The sequence below is a fragment of the Platalea leucorodia genome, assembly GCF_965183815.1.
Source record: "Platalea leucorodia genome assembly, chromosome: 1".
In the NCBI taxonomy this organism is placed as follows: domain Eukaryota; kingdom Metazoa; phylum Chordata; class Aves; order Pelecaniformes; family Threskiornithidae; genus Platalea; species Platalea leucorodia.
Genome location: NC_138823.1, coordinates 82,280,065 through 82,305,460, shown reverse-complemented (window position 1 = coordinate 82,305,460; position 25,396 = coordinate 82,280,065). Strand labels below are relative to the sequence as shown.

At 43.7% G+C, this 25,396-nt stretch overlaps 1 protein-coding gene across 1 annotated transcript in view; it reads right to left on the bottom strand.

The window, feature by feature from the left end:
* Positions 1 to 20,189, bottom strand: part of FBXL7 (F-box and leucine rich repeat protein 7) — a gene marked incomplete at its 5' end in the record, with an annotated part of 194,381 nt that extends 174,192 nt beyond the window's left edge. The window contains one exon of the mRNA XM_082304152.1: positions 20,153 to 20,189. Coding sequence (XP_082160278.1) covers positions 20,153 to 20,189 — 37 coding nt within the window. The remainder of the gene's footprint in view (positions 1 to 20,152) is intronic.
* Between the last annotated feature and the right edge of the window lie 5,207 nt (positions 20,190 to 25,396).

Below are 25,396 nucleotides of genomic sequence, written 5' to 3'. Positions count from 1 at the left end.
CAATTAGTTGAGGCAGTACAGGATCATCCAGTATTTTACATCAATTTCCTCACACCTCAGAGAATCAGAGAATCATAGAACGTCCTGAGTTGGAAGGGACTCACAGGCATCATCGAGTCCAACTCCTGTCCCTGCATAGGACAACCCCAAAATTCACACCGTATGTCTGAGGGCATTGTCTAGTTGCTTCTTGAATGTTGTCAGGCTTGGCGCCGTGACTACCTCCCAGGGGAGCCTGTTGCAGTGCTCCACCACCCTTTGGGTGAAGAACCTTTTCCTAATGTCCAACCTAAACCACCCCTGGCATAGCTTCCTGCCATTCCCTTGGGTCCTATCACTGGTCGCCAGGGAGAAGAGATCAGCCCCTGCCCCTCCTCCTTCCCTTGTGAGGCAGCTGTAGACCACGATGAGGTCTCCCCTCAGTCTCCTTTCTCCAGGCTGAACAGACCAAGTGACTTCAGGCGCTTCTCATACAGTTTCCCCTCTAAACCCTTCACCATCTTTGTGGCGTCCTCTGGACGCTCTCTAGTAGCTTCGTATCCTTTTTGTCCTGTGGCGCCCAAAACTGCACACAGTACTCAAGATGAGGCCGCACCAGTGCAGAGTAGAGCGGGACACTCACCTCCCTCGACCCGCTGGCAATACAGTGCTTGATGCGCCCCGGGACACGGCTGGCCCTCCTGGCTGCCAGGGCACACTGGTGGCTCATGTTCAACTTGCCGAGTAGACAAAACTCACTTAGAGTACCTGTCCTTAGGATCCTCCACTACCATCTGCAACTCCAACTAGCAAAAGGAAATCAAGACCATTTATTCCACTAAGTGAATGTGGAAGAAAATCCTGCCTACAAACTTGCCTGCAGCTCTGGTACCTACTTAAGAACTCACCTACAGAGTTAGGATATTCTGGGAGAGACGAGGCAAGGTTTCTCCCTTTTCTACTTGATAATCTGGCTCTGAACCTCTGGCTTCATTTCCCCCTCTGCTTTTCTGGAATGAAGGAGCCTCGATCCAGTTCTGTCACTAGATTTATGAGAAATGTGCAACAGAGACCCAGTGGACAGCAAGGCCCAGTTCTGTCACTCCTAAATTTTCCTTTGCTTCAGAGGAGTTTTCTGGCTGCTATAATTTAGTTGGCCTTTCTTATTTCCTGTGCCTCTCACAGACAATAAACAGAAATATTCCAGACATTACTTTTTGTCTGGGTCCCAAAAAGCATTTTCAAAACAACACAAGCACTTGCAGTGCCCACTCTCCCACACTTCTCCTCAAGCTACACAGCAGAAGAGAAATACTTACACTTATCTGAGGAGACAACTGTGCCATTAAGCAAGGGAAGAATAGCTTCTTAGCCACTTCACAGTTTACTCAAAAGGGATTAGGAGGTGGAAGGGAAAATTCTTTAAGACGTTAAACACTTCTGGACAGTCTGAACTACACCAGTACAGAAAAAACACTACCTGAGCTGCAAAAAGTCAAGCAGCAGTTGCAGCCAGCCAGCCATCTCCACATGGGAGCATACCCAAGGTTTTATTTACTTTGAAGACAGCCAGTGAACTATGAAGAACTGTTGTCAGACTTTACAAGAGCACAGCAGGCAATTGGATTAACGGTGAGTCCAAGGATCAGAGAAGCAGAGGCAACCAGTGATGTTCGTCTCTCAGAATACAATAAGGTGAATCCAGACTGATCTTAGATTGAAGTTTACTTTCAGCTCCTGAGAGACAATTTGAGTGGCAGCTCTTGAAGGAGCAGTAGCAGATTTGACCCAAAATTACAAACTTGAATTCCTTTGGCAGCTTCTGGATGGATTCCTTACCTGTTATGTTTTCAACTTCATTCAAACATTCAAAGCCCTAGCTGGAAAAATGAGAACATCTTTCTTACCTAATCCTAACCCTTCCAACATTATTGCAGAGCTTTGCAGCAGTTCACACTGCAAGATAGCGCAGGAAGTAACTGAAGCAGCAAGCTTTCTTTAAAAGTACTTTTGAAAGCCTTTGTGTCACTCATCTAAATGATGTTATCTATACATACAATGTTATCGAATCATAAATCCATTACACTTCAGAGCAAATCTTAACATAAGTGGCAAAGCAACTACAAAACATAAGATAGGAAGAGTTGTCCATTTACCGTTCACAACTAATGCAATCTCTTCAGACGAGTTCTCTTCTGTCTACTGTAAAGAGTCAATCTTCAAGGAAAAAAAAAAACAACACAAAAACAAACAATCAAACCAATGATACTCTTCCCAACCTAGTTAGAAAGCACTGAAGGACTGCCTGATGTGCCAGATCCTTGAGGTGTTTTGGACTACGACCAAACAGGAGAGAATATTAAGCTACTCTAGTTCTTTTTACCTATTGGGAAAGAGGAAGGTAAAAGTCAGTCCTTTAGTAGACGGAAGACAGCAACAAATTTATTTAAGTTCACAAAAGTTTTGATTACACATTAAAGCTGCACTTTATAGGAGTTACTCTGCCACTGCTCAGATGCAGCATCCCTGTCTCCTCCATCACAGAACACCCCACCAAAAAGTCCCAGGGCAATACCCAGCTTATTGCATCTGATGTCTCATCTCATCTCCATCAGAAGAGCAGCAAACTAAGAACACATTACATCAATAAAAGAATTGTAATTCCGCAACTTTCCAAAGAGGATAGCCCTACAAAAAAACAAGACTAGGCCTGTCACATTTCACTGGGTCAATTCAATGCACTACCTTAATTATATTAACACAAAGCATTAGTGTTAGCATTGTTTGTATATATTGAATACATTCAAATATAAATCACATTCTGCTTTTAATGAAGATACCGCTAAAGCTTTTAATACCAGGAAAGGGTGTGTGTAGATATCAACTTGTTTAAAAAAAAGCAGACAACACTGGTGAAAAGAACACCACCTCCATAAAACCCATCAGAGTTGAAGATGCATGCATCTGTTGACAAGTACAGTTTTTGCCAATTTCTGTGTTTCTCAGTCTCACATAAAGAAGTCAGAGGGCATATCTTTTCCTTTCCTTCTGTGCTGAAGCTATGAAAACATTATGGTAAACTGTTTATGAAAAATGCAATTAGTTGGTTTCTGGTCTGCTAGCAACTAGAATTATCAGGACTCAGCTGATGCATTTCAGAAGACGGCCAGGATTTAATGACTTTCCTGTGTAACTGATGTGGGCTAGACAGTCTCAAGGAAAGTACAGTGAGTCTGGTTTCCAGTCTCCTTAACACATTTCATTCTCACATCACTTGTGCTGGGTTGTTTGCGTTTTTTCTTAAGGCAAAACTTAGTACATTTGACTGTCCCTACCAGAATATTGCATTTTAATTAAAAAAAAAAAAAAAATTAATAACAATACAGTTCCATTACTCAAATGGAGTATTTCAGAAATAAGCCATCCCTTTTAGATCACAAAAGTCAATGCTCATCACAGAACACTGAAAATCATACCCTCAGCCTTATCTCTTCAAAGCCATTTTACTGGAACCAGATTGAAAACTACTTTAAGGATTCTTACTGGAATTCTAGAGCTTAAAATTTTAGAAATTCCATTAACTTAACACATATACTAAGAAGAAGCAGGGGCTTGAAGCAAGTCGTGAATGCATTTTTTTTTTTTTTTTTTTTAAATACAGTACACTGTTAAACTAAAAGGCCAGAATATCAACACCATTGCATAGTGTGAATACACAACATCTCCATTATATACATTGACCTTATTGGCCTTAAAATTTTAAGGCCAGTTTCCTAAAGAATTTTGTTGTTCAGGTATTTCTATTCTCATCATACAGCTTTGCAGAAGTCCAAAACTTATTACTCATGTTGCAGTCTTGGTATCACTAACACAGGACTTCAGCTGTTTGGCAGGCAAACCTAAAATGTAAACATAGGAATTAGCATACGAAGGTGGGGGTTTTTGGTTTGGTTTTTTGTTTGTTTGGTTGTGGTGGGTTTTTTTTGGTTTTTTTTTGTTTTTTTTTTTTTACTTTTTATGGCTCCATCATGAAGGAAGATTTAAAAAATAGCTAGCGTCCTTATTTTAAAAAATATCCATTTTAAAAAAAACAGTGGCTCTTATTCCAGAGGCAATAGGCTCAGCCATACCATGAGATAAGGTCCCTTTCTCAAAACCAAAGCAAAGTCAATTTTGATATTACTGTAGAAGAGAATAGCAGAGAACACTTCATGTAATTTGCTAATCTTCCACCATTTTCTGTCATCCAAACACACACGTGGTTAAAACCAGAAACATCTCAGTTCACTAGATGATTCACTAGAAAAAACAGATTGACCTACTCTCTGTAAGGCATTCATTCAAAGGATGTTTTACTTGCTAAACATCTCTTTCATGGTCCAGGAAAGATTTTTCTCAATCATCATCTGCACACACACACACCTTTCCCCTGCAACTCCACCTCTTTGTGCTTTCAATTGTAAGACTCAAGACACTAGAATATGTAGCTGAGATTACACTGAGTTTTTTTCCTCAGACCTCCTATTGTCAAGTCTACAGCAAAGAAAGTTTTACACGAAAATCCTCATATTGGAACAGCACGTGTTGTTACAATGCAATAAGTGCTGGAAAGGACTAATCTTCATCTTCAAATCAACTTAGAGTACCTACCATTTGTAAAGTGGGGGAGAGGAGGTGGAACGATTTTGTTAGTCTTAGTTCTGACATCCACTGCTACCGACTAAAGAGCAGTCCCCAATTCTCCTGTGACCCTGCTTGATTTAAGTAGCAATAAGCTGTATTGGCAACACACTTCCAAACTGAGGAGGATGGAAAAGGGATAGCAGCAGTTCTTGCTCGTAACAAAAAAGATTTTTCATTGGACACTGCAGAACCTCAAACAGATCAAATTCCAACCAGGTGAAGTATAGCACCTGCAAGAACTATGAAAAAGAAACTATGTATACTTTTTCCTCCTGTGGAAAGGTAAAGCTCTAGAGAGATGGAAGGAATTGCGGAGGGCTTAAGGGACAGTTGGAAAGATCTGCGTGCAAAAGTACCACAGAGCAGCATTGCACCATTATCATACAGTTTCTGGAGAGCATGCTAAATCAAAGCGGATTAGAAACCAATGAAAACCCCGAGAATTCTTTGCATTTGCCCTTGAGCTCTCACATTGCTCATCCTGCACCTCCAACACTGCTACAGGTTACAAACACAAAGACCAAAAGCAGATTTCTCATGTAAAACTGAAAGTAAAATATCACACACTTGTTTAAGTGTGGTCATGCTGCCTACTAGTTCAGGATTTGTGTGAAAGACTGAGGAACTCCAGAGAAACCACCCTCTCCCCCACCCTGCCCTTCCTTACCTGGGTACGTAAAGCAGGCTTCCTCATCAGCCATCTAGGACTACAGGGCTAGATCGCTACATACCTATATGTGAGCTTGATATATCCCACTTGTTCCAGAGAGGTTTTGTACTAGACTGTGTTCATTATTTCTGGAGAATGCTACCTACTGGAAGACTTTTCCATGTGAGATCAAGGATTCATCTTGTACAAAACAGTGGCTTTTGGGCATAAGCCAGCAGACTTGAGGGCTCTCTTCACAAGGCTGCCCAACTGCCAAGTACCTCCACTTTCAGCCCTTAGTAAATACAGGATTTGTTCAACTAACAAACAAAAACTTAGAAGAATGAGTTCTATTGATCACACAGGATTTCGTCCACACTCCACTTGCTACGCATAAGCCAGCAGCTACAGAGTTAAAGCAAGATTGTGTGAGGATTCTTTTTCTCTCAAGTGCATAGTTAGAGACCTGGCCTTGGCTCAAAAATACCTCCTAAATTTTCAGAATCCTTCACAATTTGTCTTACATTTCCTCAAAACCATGGATGGCTAGCATTAGAAACAAGGCAGTTATCAGTATGACTCAATTCACGAAAAGACCAGGCTCTGTGTCCTAGCTACCACATTCCTTTCAGCCAAGTGCCGATGCCTCAGTTAGGAAGAAAATTGAGGAGAACACGGGTAGGATTAATTGGTACTTAAAAGGCACAAACGGACAAACCCCACAACCACTAACAGCCAACTCAGCTGTGTGAAAGGCTCCTGTGTCTGACTAGACTTGTTCTGGTTTAGACTCTAATCCTGTGGAAGCCAAACTTCACTTTCTAGGAATGTTTTTGCTCATGTTGGGACTTAATGAAGAAACCCTACACTTCAGTGAAGGACACGGGGGGAAGGGCAGGAGGAGATCTTATCCACAGAAGGGCATGAATTTATTTTCTACAGAAAATGAGGCCTGGCAAAATGAAAGCAAGAAACCCAGAAAGGAACAGGTCTGCAACATTCACTTGTGACCAACTTCTGCTGCCAACATTTCTTCTTGTGCTCAAAAATGGTAAGTGATAGGGTGGTTCAATTCCACCTCGTTACCTGATGCACAACTAGAGAAACGTGTACAATTTTTAAGATGCTGGGCAGTCATTCCAGTTCTGCTCTCAGAGACAGAAGTACAGCTTGACATACCATGTACTTTCACGGTGAGATGCAAATGACATCATTACCAAAGCCCTAAATCAAAACACAATCATTCAATCAATGAATTCCTGGACAACCAAACAGAAACTAACCCTTCCCTTTACTCACAATTCCTGTGTTACCTCTTGATAAACTGTAAGCCCATTCACAGTTGGATAATTTCTCAGATATGAGAAAAGCGCTCGCACATACAGTCTCTTGAAACCAGAATCAAAGCAGGAAAAATTAGTAATTGTTTGAGGGAGAGGAAGTTTCACATTCACCTTTGTTCCAGCAGTTCCTGGCAAGAGAAATAAATACCCACAACAAGCATTCATGTTTCTCCGTAAAGACAACCATGCGGTGCAACAAAAGGTACACCCACAGGGGAATAAAAAGCAATAATTTCCCAAGAGAAATGAAGACATAAGCAAAATATTCTGCTCATGCCTGAGTGCCAAAGAAAACTTCATACTAGGCTATGCTGTATAGTCTATACATACAAATGGAAAGAAAGCCTGTTTGAAAAAAGTCACCCCTAAAATTTTTTGTTTGAACATTTTAATTCAGGCACTGTGGATATAGTTCTGATCCCAATATCTTTCATAGACCTGATTATGTCACAGGGCATTTAACCTTCCATGTTGCTAGAAAGTTACCCCCTCTGCCACACAGAACAAATATTCAAGGAACAGATAATATTAACAGGTGAATTAACCTAAAGGTAGCTTTTTGGTACTAAAACCAAAATGTAAACTTCATTGCCGAGTAGCGTAACGTAGCAATACCCAAAAGACATTGTGTTGTACATGGCTTTAGTTTTAAACAGAAGATTCTAAACTGAGAAGGATCTATGAGTGCTTTAGAGCATTAAAAATTAACTGTGTCATCTGGTAATGATTGTTTTTTGTTTTCAGAAGAAAATTTAAGACAATCGTATTTCATTATCTCACTTATGAAAAATAAGCTTTCTTCTAAACTTGAATATTAACCTACCCCTTGCACCATAATTTAAATGGGACATCTAAATCCTTTTTGATCCAATTCTAGAATATGTGGGAAGAAGCAAATCTTTACACCAGCAGAACATGGATTACTGTCAAATATTTTTACCAGTCATGCCTACATCAATTTGAAGACTGCAGAAATTATTTCCTACCATGATTAATACAAATATAATTTCTTCATTAGTTAAAGCAACAATCTTCATTATCTAGGAGAGCAAAAAAATGTGATCCTGGGCTAGCTGTTCCTTCTGAAAAAAGCAAAACTCCATTGAAGAAGCTTTTCATGAAAGCACAAACCAGAATCAGCAACAAAAAAACTCCAGAGCCGGATTCTACCACCACAACTCTTAGGAGGATTCTTCTATTTTATCTGTTCTCTGCCAAGAGAGAGCATAGTCATTGAGAAAGAGTGAGTTTCTTTATACAGTGGAAATGAAGACTTTTTTTTTTTTTAACCTTAATAATACAAGGTAAAGATAAATTATAGCCGAAAAACTGCAAACCAGCTGTAGACACAAGTTTACAGAGCGCTGTTTAGAGATACTCAACTACTGTAAGACAGCCTTAACACTTGCCAGAACTTGCTACAGTTGAACTCCACTGCTTCTGAAAGCCTGGTAGTACCTTCTGTACACATAAGTAACCAGTAGAAGTACAGGGGGATCAAGTTAGGGAGCATTTAAACAAACTGGACAGACACAAATCCATAGGACCTGATGGGATGCGCTTCCGAGGGATGAGTGATGTGGCCAGTGCCATGGCAAGGTCACTCTCAATTATCTTAGAAAGGCCATGACAATCAGGAGAGGTACATAAGGACGAAAGCAAAAATCACCCCTGTCTTCCAGAAGGGCAGGGAGGACAATCTAGGGAACCACAGGCTGGTCAGCCTCACCTCAATCCAGGAAAAGTGACAGAGCTTTCTGGAAAACATTTCCAAGCCAAGAAGGTGATCGGGAGTCATTAGTGTGGATTTATAAGTGGAAGTCATGCCTGATCAATCTGATAGACATCGACAAGGAAACGACTGGCTTAGCAGATGAAGGGAATACAGCAGATGTGGTTTACCCTAACTTCAGTAAGACTTTCCAACTCTGTTTCCCATAGCACCTTCATAGACAAATGGATGAAGTACAGACTAGGTAAATGAACAGTGAGACAAACTGAAAACTGACTAACCTGCCGGGCTCAAATTGTTGTGATCAGCAGCACGAAGTGTACCTGGAGCCCCACCACTAGCGGTGACCTGGATGATGGGAGTGCACCCCCAACAAGTTCACAGATGATACAAAGCTGGGAGGAGTGGCTGATACATCAAGGGCTTGCTGTCATTCAGATGGACCTCAACAGGATAACAGATGGGCCAACAAGAGCCTCAGGAAGATAGTTCAATGAAAGGAAATGCAGAGTCCTGCACCTGAGGAGGTATAACCAGCTGGAAAGCAGCCTGCTAGAAAAGGACCTGGGGGTTCTGGTGGACATCAAGTTGAACATGAGCCAGCAATGTGTCCTCACAGCAAAGAAGGCCAACTGTATCCCAGCCTGCATCACTGCATTGCTAGCAGAGTGAAAGAGTTGATCCCTCCCCTCTACTCAGCACTGGTGAGGCTACATCTGGAGTGCTGGGTCAGGCTCTGGGCTCCTCAGTACAAGAGAGTCATGGACATTCAATGAGTCCAGTAAAGGGCCACAAAGAGGATAGATGCTCCAATCCCTTTGACACACAAGGAGAGGCTTAGAGAGCTGGGACAGTTTACCCTGGAGAAGAGAGGGCTCAAGGGGTAATCTTATCAATGTGTATAAATACGTGGAGGGAGGAAGAGAGGGGAGTAAAGAAGACAGAACCAGACTCTTTTCAGTGACAGCCAGTGAACAGACAAGAGGGAATGGGCACAACTGAAACACAAGCACTTTCATTGAACATGGGTCAGTCGGTCCTAAGCGATAGGCGAGTGCCGTTCTGAAAGGGCGGAAAAAAAATTAACAAGCTGCCCAGGGAAGTGGTTGAGTCTCCATCCCTGGAGGTATTTAAAGAACGGATAGATGTGGTGCTTGAGGACATGGTATAGATGGACTTGGCAGTGTTAGGTTAACGGTTGGACTTGATGATCTTAAGGGTCTTTTCCAACCTTGATGATTCTATGATTCTATGATTTAAACATAACAAAACATCCATATTTATTTTCTTTAAATCTACAGGTGACTGAGCACTGGAACAGGCTGCCCAGGGATGTTGTAATGTCTCCATCTTTGGAGGTGCTCAAAAATCTGACTGCACATGGTTCTGAGCAACCTGCTCTTAGTTCACTGTTTCGAGCAGTGGCTTGGCCTAGACATCTCCAGAGGTGTCACTTCCAATCTGTGAGTTTGTATACTTCAAGCTCTAAAGTGGACATCGAGATATGGCCAGGCGTTGATTGGAAGATGTTCTAATTTAATTTTACTGCCTGTACTGATCTCCACTGACAGTCTAGCATTGCAGAGCAAGAGAGCAGTTCCTCAGCAAGAGTCTCTGCAGTAAGAACACCTATGTTCTCAAACCCTGCTAAAAACAGATGAGGGCCTTCAAGCTTGTTGGCTACAAAAGAGTACAATCAAACATGAACTCAAGGAGGAAGGTCAGCTACTAGATCTTCTTGACATACAAGAGCATATTGTTAGTTTCAACTTAATGCTAGCATGGCTAACTGGAATTGAAATCCTTCTGTGCTGAGGCTTTTATTTATACCTCTTTTAGTAAATCCTAAGGTTCCAAAAATTCTAAAAGCATGAGTCGTAGTAGTATAATATCAACAATTTTCACCACATATTTCAGCAATAGCTTATTGTTTCCATCATCTTAGTTTAAAAAAAAAGTTATGTTGATGCCACAAGCAACTTCCTTATAAACTGTCAGAGAAAAGGCAAATGGAATACAGAGAATAGAAATATGTTTTACTAGGTACCACATAAAAGATGATCTGTTCAGTAGTTCTGTTGGTGACCAGCTGTTGCCTTTTGTCTTGCACTCCAGTGGTGAGCTAGATAAAGTACTACCATCATTGTGCCAGTGACAAAACAACAACATATTTCATTATCAGAGCCACGAGCACCGTAAGAAACTCTCAAATACATGCACTTTCTGTTCATCAGTTCCCACAATAGCTTTACTAGCTCTCAAGGATAGGATTTAAATGTAATACTAGTTCTTTAAGTAATTATTACACAATTTAAGGAAAAAACTCTCCGAGTTCCTCTGTCCCATGCAGTCACACAGGAAGAGGATTGTGTGCAATCTGGCAACAAAGTAATATAGAGCCTTAAATAGATGGCCTGCTTCTCCACAATGCATGCAGTCATACCAGCAATAAGGCTGGGCTCCCCAAGAACTGACTAGGTTACACTTGTAATGTGACAGCTAGACTTGATCCAAATTCTCCTTTCACTGTCAAACAAGCCTGTGTGACTCTTGATCAAAAGCGGTTCTTCCTAGGTAACTATCACTGATATTACGCGAGTGTTTCTGGCTTCTCCTTTTCTTTCTCAAAAAACCCAACCAAACAAAGACATCTGACCTCATAACTGCTCCTTTTATAATATCATCTGCAAATTTCATTAGTGTTTTTATGGGAACAGAGAAGGAAATCAAGGAAGATAATTTTTAAAATAGATTCACTGAAAAGACTATTAAAACACCTTCCTCCAAGTTAGTATGCTGTTTGAGAAGACTGTGGCTATTATACACATTTGTACACAAATCCCCAAGAAAGCAAACTGTCACATGATTTAAGATGTTGATATGGCAAATTTACGTATTGTAGACAGGAATTTCCTGATTCAAAACAGGGGCATGAAAGAGAGCTTCCTGTTTCTCTCTTTACTCCAGGAAGGGTCTTTGGAAGGGTTTACTAGCACAGCCTGCCTCGAATACAGAGCTCCAGGTTAAGTACTGTGCTACCATGCGCACTACTAAAGCAAGGCTATGATGGCAACGTAAGTCTAACTACATGACTCTTCAGCTCAAGAGAGTACTATGCCACCTACTTCTGAATGAAAGTTGCTGTATGTTAAGCATTTTCATATCTCAATTCTGAAAACAGATGTGTTTGTTAGAAAACAAACCCTTCCCACTGAGCAAAGATCCACTACAATCAGAGCAATAACTGATATGCCACTATAGATTCCTCTGTTCAAAAGCCCACACATATAAATGAAACCTGGGCTTGCATTTTCAGCAAACAGTGCTGTTGAGCACAGGAAGAAAAAAGATTCCCAATGCCATCCGGATGCCTACAGTAATTACCCAGTTCAAATAAATACAGACGTGTGCGTTAAACATCCATTTGCATGAACAGGTAGTTTTACAACAAGGGTTTCAACTTGGTGGGGTGGGGAAAATGCATATAGGGGGAAAAAAAAGAAAAAGGAAAAAAAAAAACAAAACAAAAACAAAACCCACCCAGCAATTCTTTCCCCATTTACTTGTTTAAGGCAGAGGTCACAAAAGTGTGTAGGGTGAAGAGACCTACTTTGCCAAGAAATTACTTTTGCTGAGTTTGGATACTGGCACGGAGTTAGAGCCTTTTCCTTAAATATCTGTTCAAAGCACAGCGAACTCAAGCCTTTCTTTAAGGCAGTACTTGAAACTGTTTGTGCCTATTCCAGGCTTTACTACAGTTCAGTCTATGTTACACAATCACAACAGCACTTCTTCACACCTCCGTATAGAAGATATATGAGAGCATTTCTTTGATCAGCACAGTTTAGTCCTGTTTGGTTTTGCTTTAGAGCTTCTTGGAGTAAAGACCCTTACTTTGGTCAATACACAGATCTTACTAATTTCATAAGAAGAATGGCCATGGTCCTTGCTGAAGTCTCCTGCTGTATGGAGACATCTACAGATACAGAAACCACAGTGGCAAGCACGTAAGAGGTGTGATCTAGGATAACAGGGACTTCTTTAATGACCTACAGCATAACATCAAGATGGTGCTACCTCCTCTATGGTTCAGCTCCTCCAAGGAGGTCTCGCACAAAACCATCCTTCATGTGATGTCTATGCTAGAAGGCACGCAGGTAGACTTGGCATTAAGTGAGGAATATGACCAGACAGAACCAATAGCTTTTCCCCCTGAGGCCAGCTACACTACTACTAGTACTCAACCTAAATGCTACTTGAGTAACAGAATCCCACAGCACATCTATCCAGTCACAACTTGCACATCCATATTCCTAGAAAATGGTGCATGTTTCTTTTCCTTATGAACAAGGAGCAGATTCTACCAACAGCCCACCACCCATTTTTCAAGTTTTGAAGGTTTTTACTCCTTAATGAAATAGTTGTCCTAATTTAGCAAAGCACACACCCTGTACTAAAGAATATAGGCATAGCTGACTACAAAACAAAGAGCAGAAATAAACCACTTGTGCGTTTCAGCCTTCAAATGTTATCCACTGCCTTCTGCCAATCACTTTCCTAACACAAACAAGACCCACAAAGAAGCAAACCAATTCCTAGTTAGGAATTGTTCACAGAAGTGAGGAATCCAGAAGTAGCCGAAGGACTGAAAACACCAGAAAACTAAGTTTGCTGAGGAGATTTTTGGGGTTAGCAATTTAGACTTAAAATCACGTAGCCAATTCTGAATATGTGTTGATGTTTTTCCACAAGTAATGATACAGTATCAATTTCAGCTTGGATTTTATGAGTCCAGTTTGGTAGAAGCACTTTCTTTCAAGAAAACAAAAATGCAGTTTCAGTTTAGGAAAGTTACCACAGCAATCTCATTTCCTTCCCTGCCTGTGGGGAGTGGGTAAATGAGAGACGAGGATGTGCACGTCCTAGACTCCTACTAGCTTAGCTGAGAGGGTTCTGCTGGAAGCTTTCCATGACATGCATCACCAGCACCAAAGTTTATTCAGGCCTCTAACTGGCATCCAGTTAAGTTTTTTTGGTTTTGTTTTGTTTTTTGATTTTTTTGGGGTTTTTGTTTGTTTGTTTGTTTGTTTTTTTAATAAAATGTGCAAAAGAAAGAGCATCCAGTTACTTTTGCACTGGGCTGAAGCAACCATCCAAGCCAAAGATAACTCCCTAGAGTACAGTTAATTATCTTATATCTATTAACAAAATAATAATAAAGTAAGAGAGACCCTACCTTCCACCAGAAGCATTTTATGAAACAAGTAACATCCTATGAAATAACATGCATGTGACCCACTAAGTTACTTTCTAGAAAGCTACAGATAACATTAGCAACTTTTTAAGCCTAAACCCCCCACAAATCTGTTACTTTGTGTATGCATATAAACACACATGCCCGCATACACATGCAGAGGCAGTTTAGTTTGGTTTGGTTTTTTGGGTGGGTTTTTTGGGTTTTGGGGGTTTTTTGGGTTTGTTTGTGGTTTTTTTGTTGTTTTTTTTTTTTTTTTTTTTTTTTTTTTAAGAAAAAAAAAAAATACTGTATTATGAGAAACCAAAAGCAGCACAGCAGCTCAGTTAAGTGCAGTATCCGACCTTCCTCCTGCCCCTTCCACGTGATCTGGACAACAAGCAGGAACATAAGCACTGAGCTTAGAGTAAATTTACTTTTTGGAAGCGAACTGAGTAAACACACACACAAAATCCTTTTGCATCACTCAGCTGAAAGTTGCATTAAAACAAGAATATCATAAGCAGGTTTAGGTTTCTGTCTATAAAGGTTACCTTTGGTTAGCAGCAGTTGGCCACTGTCAGAGTGCAAATTCACTTTTAAAATCAGCATTGCTTGAAGGATTGACATTTTGAATGTTGCTATCTTTGCTGACCAAATCTGCCTGTTCAGAGGCAAGTCTCAGCTCCCTGAAGGCAGCAGAGTGAAACACAGCTACAGGTAAAATGCAAGAACCAACCCCAGCCGCGCACCAGAAAGCAGAACACGATTGCATAAGTAAGCACAACACAAGAAGTGCCATTGAGCAGCACCATGATATTTACAGTAGTCCTATGGAGGGTGTTACGGTTCAATTGCAGCTATTACGCACTGGGGAGGTGTGGGAGAGAAGACTGGCCAAACCAGGACAAAAAGACTTCTTCAAGAACAGCAAGATACATTATCTCGATGCAGCACCCGGGAAAGGGTCAGAACAGTAAGCAAGACACTGGTAAAAGCTACATGCTAAACTTCATGTTTAACACATCAGGTAGTAATGCATAAACACAACTCAGACATCAAAACATAGTGGGAATAAACTGCACAGCCTAGGAGCCATTTAGCACCTAACTTAATGAGACTCTTCACTTGATTCTGGGAGTCTCATGGGGTGGGAAAAAAAGAAAAAAAATAACACCAGAATCAAAAAGTACCCTGGCTGTTGAAGGTGTAGTGCACAGAGAAGATACCTCGGGGGGGTGGGGGGGTGGGGGGGGGTGGATCATAATTTTGTAATTAAATAATTCAATAAAAGCTAACTTACTGTCTTTTCCATTCCCTTACATCCTTTAACATATCCTGTGAGGCTCCACAGATACTAACAACCAGTATAAACCATTGATAAACTATTCTGATTTGACTCTTTAAACAAAATAGCTTACCTATCAGTAATAACATTTCTCTAGTGCAAGACCACCATATTATACCGCTTTTCAGACCTGACATAAACACTGCATGTGAAGTTAGTCTACCAAAACTTTGAGAGGAAACAAAGCCTAACATATGCAAAAGCCTATATGTCCTGAATAACAGAACTTTTGGATTTAAAGGATTTCCACACGTGACGTCTGATGTGTCAGAACACTTGCCATCACTGAATTAGCAGAGATCTAATCAAAGGCAGCATTTGCAAGGAGTTTCTGTGTCCAACAGCATCTTCAAGAAAGAAGACACAAGTATGAAATCTTAGGTCTGTGAAGCAGACCGTAACCATTTCCCTCTGCTGAAGGAAGGGATTTAGGAGAGCAGCCTACTCCAAAATGAACACAGACTGACCTTTTTGACCACAGTGCTACATGCTGACAACCCCTAGAGAGCTTCAGCTCCCGTGCACCAGCTCACACACCATCATACTTAAAGCCACCTTCGTGAACCACATTGCCTGTGCTTTGTGGCATCTATATCCCATTACATAGGTAGGTTTCTGCACTGGCACTTACACTAGCAGGACACTGGGATCTGCACAGCATTTCTCTCTCCAAGTGGTTTGTGACTATAGAATGCCACAAATAAGCATTTGGAGAAGGAACACTTTCAAAACCAGAACGGAGTTAAAGGTGTTCCCAAAGAGTTTCCATTTAAATCTTCCCAAATTAAATATTCAGATTAAAAAAAAAAAAAAAAAAATCAGTTTGTCAGCAAGGCTTGTGATTCAGGAAGGATGTTGATTTCCTTGCCTAAGCTGCCATTTCATCTATTTCTCCCTTGCCATCCTCTGCACAGCACCAGGCTCCTGCGTCATATCAAGTCTTTCATGATGTGTTTTAGCACATCGACCAGAGCTGTTGCACCCTGTCACCAACCCTCTCTAGACCAGCTTCTGGAAGGAGAAGGGGCAGGAGATACTCAAAAGAAGTTTTATCAACAACTGCAGCAATCTGGAGAGTTGACTCATTAAAAAGACATCTCTTCATAAGGTCTGAACATTGGTATTGTCAGAATGTGGTACCATTATTTAGCTGCTCTCAAATTTGACTGGTTCCCAAGTCTCACAATTTAATGAGGATGGCAAATGCTGAAAAGCTATGGTTATTTTGGAAAGCAGCCATTCCACCTCAGTGCCACAGCTTCCTTTCGTATGCAGGAACACAGATTGCTCTGCTGGTTCATGTCACAAAGCCAATTTCCTTATAAAACAGAAACCTGTGATTTTAAAGTCCTCCCCCTCATCTTGCGGATGCAAAAGTGTTTCAGGTGATCAGAGGGACAGCGTTCAGTCACCTTTGCCCAAAGAAAGTGGGTAGATGTCAGCTGCTCCCCGCTGCAGCAGCAGGCTCTGTAGCCAGCCCCCACCTAGCCTCGTGCCCAGCACACGAGGTTATTCTGTGCAGAACTGCCATAGAAATGGTGTGCAGCAAAGTACAAACAGCAACTGTCTAGTCAACTCTGCAATAGTTAAAGGGCGATGTACTTCAATTCAGCCTCCTCATCTGTGATGATGAATCATGTCTTACTTGGTCAGCTGCAATTCTCTTCAGCAATACATTTTAACAAAGGTCCTTGAACAAAAAAAAAAAAAAAAAAGATTTTTGATAGCTTCTACAACAACAGGCTGCTCCTTCTGCTATCAGACATGAGATAGGCATGCCTCCTCTTATATAAAAATCAAGTAAAGAACTAAATCAATGACAGAAAGGGGAATGATTTATCCCTAACGCAGGAAAGTGAAGGACAACAATAAGCACAATTCCTAAGGTAACTGACAATACATTTCCACTGCATAGGTGCAAGCCTTACAAGAACTGCTCCAGAACCAAATGGATTTCTTGCTCCAGTGATCTATTCCCTTCAGTTGTTCTATTCAAACACGACTGCCAGGACACATTCAGAAAGACTAACTTCGAGCTTTAACACTTCAGTCAGAATCTACTGCGCACTATGATAAGCCTGAAATCTCAAGCTCCATGTTTTTCTAGGTAATTTAGTTCTTGATTTAGTTCTTGATACTTAGCTTGATACTTAAATCAAGCTCCATGTTTTTCTAGGTAAACAAGCTTTCAGAAATCATGTCCCTTATAGAAACATTTTAAAAGGCCAAATGAAAACTAGGAAAATAAACTTGTATTTAATAATTTACTTTTAAAAAGAGGTAAACTCCTGTAGACAAAATTTGTTATGTTATAATTTTATTTTTTTAAAATGAGTGTTGTGTTCATATCCCATCTGCATGACATGATTTTTCAGAGAAGCAACTTTATTCACGTTTAACCTTTGTTTAGAGCAAGTTTTAGCCGGTCTTGGAAAATTAAATTTGTGGAAAACAGACATACTCCTCAAATGTGCCAGGAATTATTCACCAGACTCTTTAAACAAACTGATTTAGACTCCTCAAACATCCCACTCTCCTGTCCATCTTAACATGACAATTGTTGCTTCCAATAAAATTCTATTCAATAAAGCCTTGGACAAGCAAAAAAAAAAAAAAAAAAAGTAGTACAGTGTAGTTTTTGTGATTAGTCCAAACACTTAGCTACCTGAGATTATCACATACACAGTGTATATGTGAATTACAAAAAATTGTCTAGTATTGCTAAGTGTAACAATGTAAAAATCCATGCAAAACATAATTTCCTAGTAATAAAGGTTATCTAGTGGTTTAGAAGTGGTATCTTGAGCAGGAGTTCTCCTTGCCCTCATGTATCTCTCTTCAGCTTTGAGATGAGAAGCAGTTCGGGCAAATTCCTGGTGTTCTGCAGTTTCACAGCAGCTGCGTGAAGAACAACAGCCATTTTAAAAATCATTTGTAGTTGTCTTTCTGAAATCTCACCTAAGAGTGAGATTGCAAGCAGCAAATGCAAAAACAGCATTCAACAAGTTCAGCTAATAAAGGTACTTTTCTCCGCCCCTAAAATGGCATACCATGGCACAACGTTAGCCTACAAAGCCCACTATGCTGAAAACGACGTACCACATACCTAACCGCAGATACCGCTCTATGAACTTCAACCCAGATATTCAGGTTGCTCTTAAAGCACAGAGCAATCGGGAGTTTCCTCAGAGCGCCACCCCTCCACCCGGGATCACAACCGCATCCTGTAAAAAGCAACTTTTTACGGCAGTTAAGCAGCTCGGTTGTCAAAGGCACCAAAAGCCTCAGTAGCTTATGCGAAAAGGCCTCCCTTTACCAGATTTAGATTTGTTCTTCTCTGCATCACCTAGAAAGAAGGTAGCAAACAAGAGCTTCTCCAAGTTTCGCAGTAATTAATGATGCCTAGAAGGTGCCAGGAAACCCAGATTTATGAGCACGCTAATGATGCATGGGACAAGTTACCTAAATTGAAAGACGAAAGCTTTGGCCATGGAGTTTGGAGATTTTTTAATTTGTTTTTATTTTCTCTTATTTTTAAACCAGTATTCTATCTGTTTCTCAACACAAGTAATGGTCTGTAGCGCAAAGACTAATTTGCCACATGTAGTCTGCATTCCCAGGATCCAACCTCCACTCGGAATGGAGGAAGGAGGCGACTGAATTAAGAATATCCTAGTTGCACCAATCCTCCTTTTCCTCACAGTTCCTATCAGGTAGTTCTGGAGCAGTAAAGCTCTGGTCCGCTTCACCGAGGGCTGCACAAGACTCAGTGCCCATCACATTCCTCCCGCAAAACTGTACATTAATTAAAGCGAGCATTCCTCTGAACTCACAGGCAAGCTCAGGGATGCAGCCGTGCCTTCCTGTCATCACGCTAAACACCTCTCGGCAACGCGATTCTTGCAAGCGACCAGAACTATGAACACTGACCCTTTCAACTCTGGGGGCGAACTAGGACTTCCCCTTCGGGAGGAATCCAAAGAGGCTTTGATTGCAACTTCCAGGTTCACAGAATTTATGCAGAAGTTATTCCAGTGATGGTATCAAGTGAGCTAAACCCCACAACAGCGAGAGTATCTTTAGCTTAAAGCTTCCGACTTCTTCAACTCTTCCGAAAGCAGAGCTCATTTGGCAATAAACGAAAGGAACTGCAGAACCTGTTCAAGAAGTGGTGTTTTTCCCCTTTCCTCTTCACAATCTTCATGCATATTTTGGATGTGAGAGAGGTGTATTCTTTGGCAGTTGCCTTCTGGACTCCCAAAGAATGGAGCAGACCATAGGACCATCTCCCTCGCTCCACCCACAAGCCCTCAACAAAAAAAAAAAGAAGAAAAGGAGGGGGGTAATGTAGCGATCCTATATAGTTGCCCAATACTATGAGGGGAAGACATATGTCTTATATAGTCGCCTAAATGTTATGAGGGCAAGACATATACAAGACTGCTAAAAGTTAAAGAAAGCTTAAAACTTGCTGGCAGGAAGACAGACTTTCGGTACTTGCCACGGGTTTGCCTGACACCAGCTGACTCTTCAGTAGCCCTTCACACCAGCAGCAAAGCAGCCGAAATTCATCCCTGATGCAACCCCAGCCAGACTAATAGGCTTCCACAAGAACGAATCAGGCCCTGCATATCTAAAACCAAACCCGCTAAAGTTTCACTTGAAGCGAAATTGCAGGAGTACAATCTATGGATAACAGCTGGAGAACATTAACTCCCCCCCCCTCCCCGCTGCCTCTTTTCCTGGGGTTAATTTTTTTTATTTTTTTTTCTGTTCAGACAGGAAGCAGTCATATACCATACTGCATCATATAAGGATCCTGGGATATATGGACAAGTAGAAAAGGATTACAAAGAGCGCTCTAAAAGTTTTGTAGCAAAAAGTTGAGCTGCCTCCCGGTACATCGGGAATTAAGACGGCAGTTACCTCCCATCTATTAAATAAAAAAAAAAAAAAAAAAGGTATTTTAAGGGTTTCAGCCCAGTGGGAGCCCGAGGGCCGCGTCCTGGATCCCAGCGGGGGTCACCCAAACCCGGGGGGGGGGGGGGGGGGGGGCCGGGCGAGAGGCGCCGCGGCGGGGGGACCCCGCCGCGGCGCCTCTCGCCCGGGCCCCCCCCCCCCCTTTTTTTGGGGGTGACCTCGCTTGCTGCCCCAGCCCCCCTCTTTTTCCCCTGCTCCGACTCACCCTCGCTGCCGTACTGCTTGCCATTGTTCGCCCCCATCCCGCCGGCTTCATGCTCGCCGTCGCCTCCCCACGCCGCCTCGCAGCATCTCTACCGCGGGGCGGGGATGAGGGAGCGGAGCCGGGGTGGTGGTGGATGGGGGAAAACCCAAGGGGGTTTTCACGGCGATATGTCCGAAACGGCTCTGTAACTGTCTTCTCGGGTGGCCGACACCCTCCCTTCCAAAAAAAAAGAGGGGGAAAGGATCAAAAATGCCGTGTATCGGGCCGCCCCGGTTTCCAGCCAGGGTGTCAGGGCAGGGGAGGCGGCTCCAGTTATAATCCACGGGCGGGACGGCCCCCGGGCGCAGCCTCCACCGCCCCGCGGCCGGCGCTGGGGCTCCTCCGGTCCTTCAGCACCGCTCCGCCTTCCTCCTCCTCCTCCTCGCAGCCCCGCTCCTGCCTCCCCCGGGAAGCCGCCGCCAGCCACTTGTTGCCCGGGGAGGGAGGAAGGGGAGAGCCGCGGCCGCAGACTTTTGTTAGCGGCAGGCGCCTCCTCCCGGCGCCCAGCGCCGCCGGGCCGGGGGGAGGGAGGGGGGAGGGAGGGAGGGAGGGGGGAGCCGAGAGCCGGCCCCGGCCTTTAAAGACCCAGCGCCCGGAACGGCGCTCTCCCCCTCTGCGTCCCCCGGCCCCGCTTTCCCGCCCTTCTCCTGGCGGGGCTCTGCCCTCTCAGCCGGCCCCGGGCCGTGCCCCGGCGGGGGGCGTTGGCGGGCCCTCCCCGGGCTGCCCGGCCGAGCCCCGGAGCCCACGGCGAGGGCGGCGGGGGTCCCTGCCGGAGGGCGGCGGGGTCCCTGCGGGGCGCGGCTGGAAGCTCTTTGCCCGGGCGCCCTTCCCAGGGCCCGGCGCCGCCCCGGCGGCCTGCAGGTCGCGGCGGCTGGCAGAAGCGGCCGGCAGCCGCCCGGGCGGTCCGGTGCCTCTGTTCCCCGCTTCTCCGCGGTGGGAGCTGTTTTCCCCTTTGCAAAATAGCCTTCCCACAGACGCTCCGCCTTAGCGGGTCACCCCTGGCCTTTGCCACCGCACCAGAGAGAAAAAACCCAACGGTTTAACGTCCCCAAATTAGTTCTTCAGATACCCCATAGGGCTGGTGCTTTGAGGTGAGATGTTTCTATTTAATTCAGCTTTCTTAACTTGTTTCACCCCAAAAGACAGACTCTTTAACTCTCACAGACCACGGGGATCGTCAGGAAACGCGAAGCAACGTACGCCCGTCCAGGGCAAGCGTTAGGGCTGTTATCACAGACTCCGATAGGGACTCGCCTACCGTCACCGACGTCAGCGAACGGGACACTACGTATCTGCAATGGTGGAGCGCGCTCAGCGGCGTCGGGGATGGCACCGATGGGGTAAGGGCCCTTCCCGCGGGCAGCCCACCCGAACGACAGAACTGGGGATGAGGGTTCTCCCTGCCGCGGGGAGCCCGCGCCGCCCCTGCCCGGCGGAAGGCGCTGGGTAACGAGAGAGAGACTCTCGAATGGATGCGAAAGTGAACTGCGTGTGTGAACAGCTTAACGCCCGAAACTGCCAGTCCTGGGAGGATGCTTGCCCCCAAAGGGCTAACAACAAAACAACAAAAATAATAACGATGAAGTTTGCTCAATACAACTATTACCCAGATTCAGTGGTAATCAGGGGTTACCAAAAGATTTTTGGAAAAGAGTCAGATTGAAAAGAACTGAAAAAGAAGGATGAAAGTCTGCGAGAGGTGGAGAGGGACCTTGGCGCAGGCACGGAGCAGCAGTCCCACCTGCTCTGACCCTGCCGAAAGCCGCCCCACCAGCATCTCGCCTCTGCCTCGGCCTGATGGCGCCGGCTCTGCCCGCGGGCAGCTCGGGGTGCGACGGGCAGGGACCCACGCCCCAGGTGTGCGGGGGTACCTGTGGCACGTGTGTTAGCCAGTCGTAGAGAGCAGCACGGCTACGCGCAAATACACCTAAAACGTGGGTTACGCAGGTACCCGCAGGAGGTGTGTGCGAAGGGGGGGACCCACGCCCCCAGAAGAGGGGTACGTGCTTGTAACCCACGCAGCCTGGGGAGTGGCGTGCCCACAGCTGCGCGTGTGTAAGACAAGGACTCTTTAGCATTAGTTACAGAAGGGTCTTTAGAATTTTTTTAGCTGTTTACTAACATTTGCAAGTATCTATGTATCTACCGTGGTTTGTGTGTTGTATTACTGATCCTCAGCACACAGCTCACTGATTACCAGGTCATTACATGTGCTTATTAAAAAGACAAAACAGCTTTAATCCTGATTTGATTTAAACCATGAGTTGAGCAGTTTTCCCTGCACCACGCTATGATCTTATGTATGAAAAAGCCTGTCTTCCTAAATATATCACAGCACACACTAGACAATTACTGCATGTACAGATAATTCTGAGCAAATTACATCTCTGTCGACATATGCAAATGGCATATGAAACTGGAGAGGCAAAAGCATCAGCACTGACAGCACTACAGAGAAAGTTTCTAAAACCTGAAGTTTTGGGGATGGGAGGTTAACTTAAAAAGAAAAACTGTGCATTTTCATTAAGAGGTGGGCTAATTAACTGAAGCTGAAATGAGTACCAGCAGCACAGATGACAAGTAATCGGGCAATGCTAATTAGGCTCTAATCCCATCAGATACTGGTCATTAATGCATCTCCTTGTGAAAAAGTTTTGGTCCTGATTCAAGATGACTACACACACCCTTCAATTCTCAAAAATCAGTAAAGGTCTAAGAAAATATTGCCTTCTGGGGTCAGACTCATCAAATGATCATCCTAGGTTTTTTGAAAGAAAATGTGAATTAGTCTAAAAATACAGTTTTCTGTAATCAAAGGCTAATTTCTAACCACTGATATTAAACAAACTTTGTACTGTGCCAAGGCAGGCAGGCTTTGACACAAGCGTCTGCTTTTAACATCCTCTCTATTTTCTTCTTGAGAGTTACCTGTTCAGAGGGTGGGGAAGAAGCAATCTGCCTTCTGTAAAAAGGTAAAAGGTTACCGTGCAAGGTTAATATTTGCCTCACGTACGGGCCCACAGACTGCCAACGAAGACATACAACCTGTCGTGGTTTAACCCCAGCTGGCAACTAAGCCCCACACCGCCGCTCACTCACTCCCCCCATGATGGGATGGGGCAGAGAATCAGAAGGATTAAAGTGGGAAAACTCGTGGGTTGAGATAAAGACAGTTTAATAGGGAAAGCAAAAGCCACGCACACAAGCAAAGCAAAGCAAAGCAAGGAATTCATTCACTACTCCCATCAGCAGGCAGGCGTTCAGCCATCCCCAGGAAAGCAGGGCTCCATCACGCGTTACGGTTACTTGGGAAGACAAACACCATCACACCGAACATCCCCCCCTTCCTTCTTCTTCCCCCAGCTTTATAAGCTGAGCATGAGGTCATATGGCGTGGGATATCCCTTGGGTCAGCTGGGGTCAGCTGTCCCGGCTGTGTCCCCTCCCAACTTCTTGTGCACCCCCAGCCTGCTCGCTGGTGGGGTGGGGCAAGGAGCAGAAAAGGCCTTGACTCTGTGTAAGCACTGCTCAGCAGTAACATCCCTGTGCTATCAACACTGCTTTCAGCACAAATCCAAAACATAGCCCCAAACCAGCTACTTTTAAAGAAAATTAACTCTATCCCAGCCAAACCCAGCACAAAACCAAGTACATTTTTTTCCTGCCATGTGGCTTGTAGGGTTTGAAAACCCCACCCCAAAAACTTGCTAGGAACTCATCTAGGGAGAGTAGGATGTTAAAGAAAAAAACTAGGGCTTTCTATGGCACGACAGCCTGCATTTGTCACTCAGGCCCTCACCTCCGACTCAGCGATGGGCAGCTGTGGCTAGCAGGCCCAGCCATACCATCCTGCCCCCCAGCCAGTACTGCAGGGCAGTGCTGGTCCCCAGCTGTGGGAGAGCGCACGCAGGCTGAAACCAACACGTGTCCCTGCTCCATGTGCAGCCCAGCTGCATTTAATCTTAGCCTGAAATACAGTGACAGGAGTAGCCACTGCAAACGACTCCCTAGGCAACCTCTCAGCTCTTCATCTCACGTCATGCGCTGTGCATCTCGTGGCAGCCAGCCACCTGAAAGTTTTCCTCTATGGGTCATAGGGCCAGGAAGGCCAACAGTCCCACTTCGAGCTCCTAGAAGGCCGGCATTTGTTGCAGAAACCTTTCTTGCATATAAGAGAGAAATTTCTTGGACCACTTGGAAACATAACCTGACACAGACCGAAGTGCATAGCTATACGTAAATAATGTTATGTGATTCAGAAAGAAGAAAGCCTCCATGAGAAGGAATATAGCAGTTTCCCTCCAAACTCAAAATTTGATGCACCACAACGAAAATGAATCCCTTTGCTGAGGAGTATTTTTGCTCATCAAGAATAACATAGGCTGGTGCTTTGCGAGACAGGGAGTTCAGCTGTCGGGGAAGCCCTGTAAAGAACAAGTTACCACTCGGCCAAGTTTATGGCATAAATCCCAGGAATATCCCTACATGACCAGAACCAAAAGGAAAGGAAAAAAAACCCACCAAACCAAAAAAAAAATAAAAAAGAAAAAAACAAACAGAAAAAAAGCCTAGAGAAGAAAGAATATCTTGGTTTAGGAGATCTGAATTCAGCTTTCAGATGAAGGACTGAATATTTCTGCTGCACATCCCGTTACACTCTTTCTAGAGGAGAATGAGATGGAGGGCACATGGAGAAGCAGTAAATTACCAAACTCATTTTGGTACAAAGACATAAAACTCTCAGCAGAAATATATTTGTCACAGATGATACTATTGACAATGGGTAACCGTTTTGTGCAAGGCATTTAGGACAGTCAGTCTTGGAGCTTCATAAGCCCAAAAACATCAACATGAACAGAGAAGTTGGGAAATGCTAGGTCAAAGAGGACCTACAAGTTTCAACTAGGACTGAGTCATCTTACAGCCCTTCAGTATTTACCAAATGCTTGGTTCATTGTGGGATTTGCTGTGGGAGTCTGGGAGGCCTGTTATGCCCAGCCATATGGTTTGGGACTTAGTACCGTTATGGTGCCTGTGGATGAGACCTAAGAAGGTATTTTCTTTTAAGAGATTCAGAGATGTTTCACTCATTCTTGGCAGAGTTATGTAGTAGTCTTTTTTTTTTTTTTCCTCCTTGTCTTCCAGTTGGTCAGTACCTTATACCTTGAGACTATTCAGCTTGAACTACAAACATAGTGTATTTAT